Source organism: Hylobates moloch, unplaced genomic scaffold (assembly GCF_009828535.3).
Source record: "Hylobates moloch isolate HMO894 unplaced genomic scaffold, HMol_V3 SCAFFOLD_1, whole genome shotgun sequence".
Classification (NCBI taxonomy): Eukaryota; Metazoa; Chordata; class Mammalia; order Primates; family Hylobatidae; genus Hylobates; species Hylobates moloch.
This window is the reverse complement of record NW_026652276.1, coordinates 40,034,093-40,044,268: the sequence shown is the minus strand read 5'-3', so window position 1 is coordinate 40,044,268 and position 10,176 is coordinate 40,034,093. Positions and strand designations below refer to the sequence as shown.

Below are 10,176 nucleotides of genomic sequence, written 5' to 3'. Positions count from 1 at the left end.
CCGCCCCTCCCCTCAGGAATCCGCCCAGAGCGCCGTGGACACCGCCTCCGCCGCTCCCGCGCCCGCCCCTTCCGACTTCCGCCCAATCCGAAGGCGGCCACCGAAAAAACAAAGACCGCCATTGGGCCGCCAGGGCCTGAGGCCGCCCCCGGAGTGGTTTGTGAATGGGGGGAGGGGAGGGGGCGGGCCGGCCCGGAACCCCGCGAGCCCGACGCTTCTTCTGGCAAAGAGCGCGACTCCGAGGCGTTAGTCGGCGCTCCCTCCCGGCGGGCGGCGGCGGCGGGCGCCAGGACTCGCTGCTGGGGCTGCGAGGGGCTGGAGGGGCCGGGGCCAGGCCGCGGGCACGAGCGCCTCGCGGTTTCGGACGCAGTGTGACTGGATTTCCAAAAAGAACTCGCCGTGCTCCCGACTCCGGGGCCCAGATCGGACTCAGCAAGAGCCGGCCGTTTGGCTGAAACTTGGGGCCGAGCTTTTGGGGCTGAAGAAGGAGCGGGGTGTGGAGGAGGAGGGGAAGGAGGCGGTGGCGAGCGGAGCCTCGAGGCCAGGAGGCGGGGCAGCACCGCGGAGGCGGCGGCTGGGGCGAGCGGGCGGCGGCGGCAGGGGTTCTCCTAGCGGGGGCCTGACCAGGCGCGGGGGGCGGGCGCGCTGCCGTGCGCCGGGGGTCCAGAGACTTGGGCAAACTTTGAAGGGTGCCGGAGCCGCTTGTTGCTCCTCGCGGCGGAGGGAGCCGCACCGTTAAGTGCCCGCGGGGAGAGCGAGGCGGCCCTCCTCGGCGCCCCCAACCCAGGCTGACGAGTTTTGGGCCCCCGGCGGCCCTGCGAGTGCAGGGCGGCGGCGGCTGCGGCGCCCCCGCGGCGCAGGCACCCAGGCGGCAGCGCCCTTTGCTCCACGCCGCCCACGGCCCGGCCCCGGCGCCGTGAGGACTCTCATGCGCCGGGCGCGGCGGCGCCTCCCTGCATCCAAGCCTCTCCCAACCGCCTCGTCGCACTCCTCAGGCTGAGAGCACCGCTGCACTCGCGGCCGGCAATGCGGGACCCCGGCGCGGCCGCTCCGCTCTCGTCCCTGGGCCTCTGTGCCCTGGTGCTGGCGCTGCTGGGCGCGCTGTTCGCGGGCGCCGGGGCGCAGCCGTACCACGGAGAGAAGGGCATCTCCGTGCCGGACCACGGCTTCTGCCAGCCCATCTCCATCCCGCTGTGCACGGACATCGCCTACAACCAGACCATCCTGCCCAACCTGCTGGGCCACACGAACCAAGAGGACGCGGGCCTCGAGGTGCACCAGTTCTACCCGTTGGTGAAGGTGCAGTGTTCTCCCGAACTCCGCTTCTTCCTATGCTCCATGTATGCGCCCGTGTGCACCGTGCTCGATCAGGCCATCCCGCCGTGTCGTTCTCTGTGCGAGCGCGCCCGCCAGGGCTGCGAGGCGCTCATGAACAAGTTCGGTTTCCAGTGGCCCGAGCGGCTGCGCTGCGAGAACTTCCCGGTGCACGGCGCGGGCGAGATCTGCGTGGGCCAGAACACGTCGGACGGCTCCGGGGGCCCAGGTGGCGGCCCCACTGCCTACCCTACTGCGCCCTACCTACCAGACCTGCCCTTCACCGCGCTGCCCCCGGGGGCCTCAGATGGCAGGGGGCGTCCCGCCTTCCCCTTCTCATGCCCCCGTCAGCTCAAGGTGCCCCCCTACCTGGGCTACCGCTTCCTAGGTGAGCGCGATTGCGGCGCCCCGTGCGAACCGGGCCGTGCCAACGGCCTGATGTACTTTAAGGAGGAGGAGAGGCGCTTCGCCCGCCTCTGGGTGGGCGTGTGGTCGGTGCTGTGCTGCGCCTCGACGCTCTTTACCGTTCTCACCTACCTGGTGGACATGCGGCGCTTCAGCTACCCAGAGCGGCCCATCATCTTCCTGTCGGGCTGCTACTTCATGGTGGCCGTGGCGCACGTGGCCGGCTTCCTTCTGGAGGACCGCGCCGTGTGCGTGGAGCGCTTCTCGGACGATGGCTACCGCACGGTGGCGCAGGGCACCAAGAAGGAGGGCTGCACCATCCTCTTCATGGTGCTCTACTTCTTCGGCATGGCCAGCTCCATCTGGTGGGTCATTCTGTCTCTCACTTGGTTCCTGGCGGCCGGCATGAAGTGGGGCCACGAGGCCATCGAGGCTAACTCTCAGTACTTCCACCTGGCCGCGTGGGCCGTGCCCGCCGTCAAGACCATCACTATCCTGGCCATGGGCCAGGTAGACGGGGACCTGCTCAGCGGGGTGTGCTACGTTGGCCTATCCAGTGTGGACGCACTGCGGGGCTTCGTGCTGGCGCCTCTGTTCGTCTACCTCTTCATCGGCACGTCCTTCCTGCTGGCCGGCTTCGTGTCCCTCTTCCGTATCCGCACCATCATGAAACACGACGGCACCAAGACCGAGAAGCTGGAGAAGCTCATGGTGCGCATCGGCGTCTTCAGCGTGCTCTACACAGTGCCCGCCACCATCGTCTTGGCCTGCTACTTCTACGAGCAGGCCTTCCGCGAGCACTGGGAGCGCACCTGGCTCCTGCAGACGTGCAAGAGCTATGCCGTGCCCTGCCCTCCCGGCCACTTCCCGCCCATGAGCCCCGACTTCACCGTCTTCATGATCAAGTACCTGATGACCATGATCGTGGGCATCACCACTGGCTTCTGGATCTGGTCGGGCAAGACCCTGCAGTCGTGGCGCCGCTTCTACCACAGACTTAGCCACAGCAGCAAGGGGGAGACTGCGGTATGAGCCCCGGCCCCTCCCCACCTTTCCCACCCCTGCCCTCTTGCAAGAGGAGAGGCACGGTAGGGAAAAGAACTGCTGGGTGGCGGCCTGTTTCTGTAACCTTCTCCCCCTCTACTGAGAAGTGACCTGGAAGTGAGAAGTTCTTTGCAGATTTGGGGCGAGGGGTGATTTGGAAAAGGAGACCTGGGTGGAAAGCGGTTTGGATGAAAAGATTTCACGCAAAGACTTGCAGGAAGATGATGATAACGGCGATGTGAATCGTGAAAGGTACGGGCCAGTTTGGGCCTAATAGAAGGTTGAGACCAGCAAAGACTGCTGTGAGTTTCTCCCGGCTCCGGGGCTGAACGGGGACTCTGAGTGATTCCCCTGCTGCAGGGCGAGTGGCCTGTCCAGACCCCTGTGAGGCCCCGGGAAAGGTACAACCCTGTCTGCGGTGGCTGCTTTGTTGGAAAGAGGGAGGGCCTCCTGCGGTGTCCTTGTCAAGCAGTGGTCAAACCATAATCTGTTTTCACTGGGGCCAAACTGGAGCCCAGATGGGTTAATTTCCAGGGTCAGACATTACGGTCTCCTCCCCTGCCCCCTCCCGCCTGTTTTTCCTCCGGTACTCCTTTCAAGTCTTGTAAAATAAGCATTTGGAAGTCTTGGGAGGCCTGCCTGCTAGAATCCTAATGTGAGGATGCAAAAGAAATGATGATAACATTTTGAGATGAGGCCAAGGAGACGTGGAGTAGGTATTTTTGCTACTTTTTCATATTCTGGGGAAGGCAGGAGGCAGAAAGACAGGTGTTTTATTTGGTCTAATACCCTGAAAAGAAGTGATGACTTGTTGCTTTTCAAAACAGGAATGCATTTTTCCCCTTGTCTTTGTTGTAAGAGACAAAAAGAGGAAACAAAAGTGTCTCCCTGTGGAAAGGCATTACTGTGAAGACAGCAACTTTTATAGGCAAAGCAGCGCAAATCTGAGGTTTCCCGTTGGTTGTTAATTTGGTTGAGATAAACATTCCTTTTTAAGGAAAAGTGAAGAGCAGTGTGCTATCACACACCGTGAAGCCAGAGGTTCTGACTTCGCTAAAGGAAATATAAGAGGTTTTGTTGTCTGTTTTAAATAAGTTTAATTCGGAACACATGATCCAACAGACTCTGTTAAAATATTCAGGGAAATCTCTCCCTTCATTTATTTTTTCTTGCTATAAGCCTATATTTAGGTTTCTTTTCTATTTTTTTCTCCCATTTGAATCCTTTGAGGTAAAAAACATAATGCCTTCAGCCTCATAATAAAGGAAAGTTAATTAAAAAAAAAAAGCAAAGAGCCATTTTGTCCTGTTTTCTTGGTTCCATCAATCTGTTTATTAAACATCATCCATATGCTGACCCTGTCTCTGTGTGGTTGGGTTGGGAGGCGATCAGCAGATACCATAGTGAACGAAGAGGAAAGTTCGAACCATGGGCCCCATCTTTAAAGAAAGTCATTAAAAGAAGGTGAACTTCAAAGTGATTCTGGAGTTCTTTGAAATGTGCTGGAAGACTTAAATTTATTAATCTTAAATCATGTACTTTTTTTCTGTGACAGAACTCGGATTCTTTTGCATGATGGGGTAAAGCTGAGCAGAGAATCATGGGAGCTAACCTTTACCCCACCTTTGACACTACCCTCCAATCTTGCAACACTATCCTGTTTCTCGGAACAGTTTTTAAATGCCAAACATAGAGGGTACTGTAAAGTGTACAAGTTACTTTATATATGTAATGTTCACTTGAGTGGAACTGCTTTTTACATTAAAGTTAAAATCGATCTTGTGTTTCTTCAACCTTCAAAACTATCTCATCTGTCAGATTTCTAAAACTCCTACACAGGTTTTGGCATCTTTTGTGCTGTATCTTTTAAGTGCATGTGAAATTTGTAAACTAGAGATAAGTACAGTATGTATATTTTGTAAATCTCCCATTTTTGTAAGAAATATATATTGTATTTATACATTTTTACTTTGGATTTTTGTTTTGTTTTGTTTTGCCTTTAAAGATCTACAATGAAGCCCCACTTTATCACATGTACAGATCACAAATAAATTTTTTTAAATACAAAATGAACATTTGTTTAGTTTACTATTCCTGTAATGTTAAACCAAAGAAGAGAAAGAAGGAAAGTATGGGAAAAAAGTATGGAGGGACACCCCTGGGTGTGTCCCTCGTAAAAGAGAATGGTATATATTATTGAGGTCTTTTTTGCTCCTGCCTTTAAGATACAGAGTATAATGAATGCCTTGACTGTCATTTTTTTTTTTCCTGTTGTTGCTGCTTCCTGCCTTCCTCCACACCACCCCACAACACACCCCTAAGCCTTTTTACATCCTGCTTTGGATGACTATTGAAGGTATTGAATACGCATCTCTTTTAGAGAAGTGCTGTCTGATCCATGTTTTTACTGCCCTTAGGAGATGAAATCCATATTCAAAAGGGACTAGAAGATAGTTTTTATATTTGCTGCTTTTTTTGGTAGTGTTTCCCTTGTGAAGAATACAGTGAGTTTTTGGGTGTTTGGTGTTTTTGTTTTTTTTTTTTAAACTGATCAGTGTTTTGGTATTCTAATGTAACTTATGTAGATAGGTAATCCTTAAATGCTTTGGGTTCAGGTGCTAGGGAAAGTCAGTGGATACTTTGAGATTAGAAGCCTTGCTTGTGGAGTGTTCTCAGCTGAAGGCTTCCCTCTACCTTCTAGGTAAACCAAGCAGAGGTCAAGCAGCTCCCAAGGTGGCAATGACTCAGCAGCTCCGGCAGCAATAGACTCCACGCCTGACCCTGGGATGGCCTCTGAAGCCACTGAAGCTATTCTTTCCTCTTGAGAAGAGGCTAACTTTGGAATCAGATTAGACAGGGAAGGCTTCACTAGCCAGAAACTTTGATATGAAAGAGTCCCTCGGGAATGGAAAAGGCATTTTAATACATCCAATTCTGAGCCTTACTAGAATTTTTTTTTTCTTTCCATTCGCCTCTCTTCTTTAATTCCGGTGCCGATTTCCTGGCTTTTTCTAATACAGTGGCTTCATTCCCAGGAGCAGACTGGGTGCTGCTGTTTCTCTTGCCCCGCTTGGCCTCAAAGTTGCTGTAGTTCTAAAGTACAACAGAAACAGTTCTGTTTTTGTTTTAATTAACAGGCTCACACACATGGCTGGTGTGTTTTACAAACACATGAAAACCGGTGACAGTTCTCGCAGGAGCAGGAAGCCGCATGTATACAGTTCATGCAAAGCAGCTTTTCTTTAAGATCCTCCCGGGTTTTGAGCATCACAGTGGGTGTGTGAGGTCATCTTAACCTGCGAAGATTTTGGCATCAAGGAAGGGCAAACATAGTGATTGCAAGTCTCTGAAGGTTTACCCAGTTTTTGCTCATAAAATGACACCTTTTAGGTTAAAGCATGCCTCTCTTAACACCACACTAATACCGCCTGTTAAGAATGTTTGCTTTTAGAGTAGGTGGAAGGCTCCCAACGGGGTTTTTTCCTTGCAAATTAACTGCTGAAGGCACTTAGACCCTTCTGCAGGGAGAGCCCAGTGGCTGCTCCTCTGTGTCCCCTTCGTTTCATCAACACTGCCTTGTCTTTCAGGGCTCTCAAAGATTGAAGAGTGTTGGTCTTTGGTAAGGGAACAAAGACGGCAGATGAATATATTGCTACCTGCTTTTTTTGTGTGTGTGAGCAAAGATAAAAGTGTTCAGTTTAATTCCCTTCACATTGTGCTGTGTTCTTATGCAGTCAATTCATACCTAGGAATTTTAGAAGCTCAGGGATTTTTCTTAAGGAGGCACATCTCTGCAGAAAATATGTGAGGGAGAGTGTGAAAGAGCATGTGTAGCATTTAAGAAAAACATTGGCAGGAGTTTGGTGTTAATCCCCAGATAAGGAGTAGAAACACTTGTGAAAATTTTCTGCAGTTTATAAAACAAAACTACTCTGTACAACAACCCCATGCAACACCTAATCTTTTTAAGTAGGTATGTGAGAAATCTTGGCAAGAAAAGAAAAAAAAAAGTCTGGACAACATCTTACCATTAAAATACAGAGAGAGAATTTTAAAATATGCCTAAAATAAAATAATATTAGAAATTCTCTGGGTAGAACTCTAGTAGTATAACAGCTGTAGGTTTGAGCCCTGTAATTATGCTGGGAAAATCTCTTCTAACTCTCCCATCTTTAATTTCACTGAAAAGGCAGGTGGCTATTTATAGATGGTATATTTTTATATATGCATATGTGAAGGGTGAATAACAGCCTACAGGGCTCCAGGAAATCCTAGAAGGGTCCAAACCAACACCAATGTGGACTGAAATAAGCAATTCATAAATCTGTTCTATTTTTCTCTGATTTACCCCCCTCAGTGGCATTAAACCGAATTCATAAAACTTGGTTCTTCACCTCTTCTCACTGTGTGACATTTCTTACACCTGAATCTGTATTCTTTACATTTCATACTAAACTAGTTAAAAAGGGTGCCATTAAAATGCCAGCTCTTTAGTAAACACACATTGTGCCTCTTATTCTCTTTGGTTCTTTAAAAAAAAAAAAAAGATCTAGTCACTTGGCATTTTCTCAATTTGTGGATTTGTGGTAGAAGGAAAAAAGGAAGTTTGACCAAGACAATAGTTGTTTATTATAAGGGACCCAGTTCAACAAGTACTGATCAAGCAGCCACTGCACTGAAGGTACTAGGAAAAGGACTGGAGGGACGCAGATCAAAGTAAGACAAAGTCCACCTGAAGTAACTGTCAACCTAGTTGGAGTAAGGAGGGTGTCCCGCAAGGAAGAATAAGCAAGGAACTTTAATGCTAGATAGAACCTGGCACATGTCAGTGTAGAAGCACAAATGCTGTTTGGAATAATATTACCTGACATTTGGTGGCATTTACTGTTTTTAAAAGCTCTTTTCACATTCACTATTTAACTTGACTCTCACAATTATTACAACCCTGAAATGGCAATAATTTCTCTTTTAAAGATGAAGAAGGCCGGGCATGGTGGCTCACGCCTGTAATCCCAGCACTTCGGGAGGCCAAGGTGGGCAGATCACCTGAGGTGAGGAGTTCAAGACCAGCCTGGCAGACATGGTGAAACCCCAGGCATGGTGGTGTATGCCTGTAATCCCAGCTACTGAAATTGAGGCTGAGACACAAGAATCACTTGAACTCGGAAGGCGGAGGTTGCGGTGAGCTGAGATCACGCCACTGGCACGTCTGGGCAGGAGAACAAGACTCCATCTCCAAAAAAAAAAAAAATTGAAGCTATTGTGAGGAATTCAGATGTACCTTAGCTGAGGGCTCACTTTACTTTGTAAGGACCGTTAGGGAGCAGAAGCCCACCTCTTTTGCTCATTAGCTTCCTTTAATGCTTCCCACCTGTAAAGCTCTTTATGCTGGTGGGCCCTGGCATCAGATTCAGCTTAGAGTATAAGAAGTGGTCTCCAAGAGATGTGCATCTAAGGAGCAAGAAAGGAAATTTGGGAGGCAGGGAAAAAGTGGGGAGGAGTGAGAAAATAGATAAAGTTCTATCTAGGCCATGAATAAACACAAGCTGTTTGAATCATCTAACCTAATACTACTTACCCTTAGAAAATCTGATCCCCAAACTTCAGCTTGGCCTTGCAGAATCTAGAGGCTAATTGAATCAAAAGGAAAAGCATGCCAGGGAGAGTATGGTGGGACAGAGACTAGGAAATACAGTATCAGCAACGAAAGCATATGCGGCACAACCTAGCACCAATGACGTTTTTCAATTTCCAAAGGAAAAAACAAATGGCATACAACATTTGGTTCCAGTTTCCAGGCCTGGAGTCTCTGGAGGGAGGGATGGGGGTGGCAGCTGATCATAGCAGCTTTTTACAGCAGACATAGGGAACACATCCTTGAGCTAAAATCGTGGATTATCTTCACCTCCAACAGATGGTTTCTTGAGGATCTACCACATGCCAGGTGCTGTGCTAGCCCTGTGTGTTTAGCACAGTGGCTGCTGGGACTCACTCTGGTCTCAGCCAGCGCATCTACCCACAAACAGCACACCTCACTTATTTCTCACACTAGCTGCTGGAGGGGCATGAGGAGAGTGGGCCAAAAAACACTGTGCTTTTCATTTCAGAAGTGTCTTTCTCCCCAGGTTCCTACGGTACTAATGAATAAATAGCAGCATCTTGATCACATTGTAAAGATGGGGAAACCAGCACCGTGAGTCTAAAAGTAGCTTGTGCCGTGTCACAAGTAAATTATAACAGGCCAAGCCACAATGAAGGATCCACCCAGGTCACCCAGTGACTCTGAATTTAGTCATCTTTCCCCCACAGCAGTAGATTTTGAAGATGTGGTATGGTCTAAAGGAACCTGAGAGGGGCAAGGGAGTGGTGGGGTATGGGGACCAGCTTTGTCAAGGGAAGCATGATGGTACAAACATGTCACCAAGGACAATAAAGATTGGCTGGTTGTACTTTGTTGATAATAATGATCACTGTCTTTATAATTGCTAACATTTATTGAGCATTACCTATATGCTAAGTCTTGAGTACAATATGGTATAGTGGTCAAGAGAGCTCACACGAAGCCTAAACCATAGTTCTTGGCATCTAATAAGTGATCAATAAACATCAACATTATTATTGTTATATAATTATCTCATTTACTCTTCACAATATCCCTAGGAGATAAGTATAATTATTCCTCATTTGACATGTAAGGGAACTCAGGCTCTAAAAGGCGAGCTGGAGAGCCACAAAACTGGCTCCAGTCTGTGCCCCTAATCACTATGCCACAAATATTTACCAAGGTTTTAATGCCTGCCATTCTCTATTATTCTTCCAATTTAATCCAGAACCATTCAAAAAGGAGGAAAATAACCTACATCAGGACAGAATGGAATCGAGGAGGGGATTTTCAGTGTTAGTCCCCAGAATGTATTTATTTTTTTCTTGGTGAGATGCAGAAGACTTGTAAATGCTGTTTACATTCTGAAGTGCCAGATGCTCCCTAGTCTTGTCCTGCATAAGTTTCTACAGTGGGGTCCTAGGGCCTGGCAGCAAGAGGAAGCTTGGGAAGGTGCTTCCCAGACACCACCTCTAGCCCCTCAGGAGTTGATGCCCGAGTCCCTAAGAGGCCTCCTCCACTGCCACAGGCCCCTTCCCTGCTCATTCCAGCCCTGAAGAACGGGGCGGGCTCAGGAAGGTGGGACAGGGACTTAGTGAGAAAACTTATCCTTCTTGCAGAACAGGGCAGGCTCTTTCTGCTAACAGTGAGTCAGTGAGTGGGAACATGAGGAAGACAAACCCCAGCACCATGGAAACCCCCTTCCTGAAGGCCTGTGTGAAGAATCACAAAAACATTCACATGATTCTTATCATATATGTCCTATCAATATCATTATAATGAAATGGCAACATTGATAGCTGTCACTCAAT

The 10,176-nt window shown here is 49.3% G+C and overlaps 1 protein-coding gene across 1 annotated transcript; it reads left to right on the top strand.

Annotated features, from left to right (window-relative positions):
• Positions 1–234: 234 nt before the first annotated feature.
• On the top strand, positions 235–4,836 carry FZD7 (frizzled class receptor 7). The gene is made up of 2 exons (XM_032754928.2): positions 235–3,475; positions 4,319–4,836. The coding sequence occupies exon 1, from the start codon at positions 1,027–1,029 to the stop codon at positions 2,749–2,751; it is 1,725 nt and encodes a 574-aa protein (XP_032610819.1). The 5' UTR covers positions 235–1,026; the 3' UTR covers positions 2,752–3,475; positions 4,319–4,836.
• The last annotated feature ends 5,340 nt before the right edge of the window (positions 4,837–10,176 follow it).

Excerpts from the sequence above, each read along its gene's own strand:
- FZD7 (XM_032754928.2), top strand. The coding sequence starts at position 1,027 with ATGCGGGACCCCGGCGCGGCCGCTCCGCTCTCGTCCCTGGGCCTCTGT.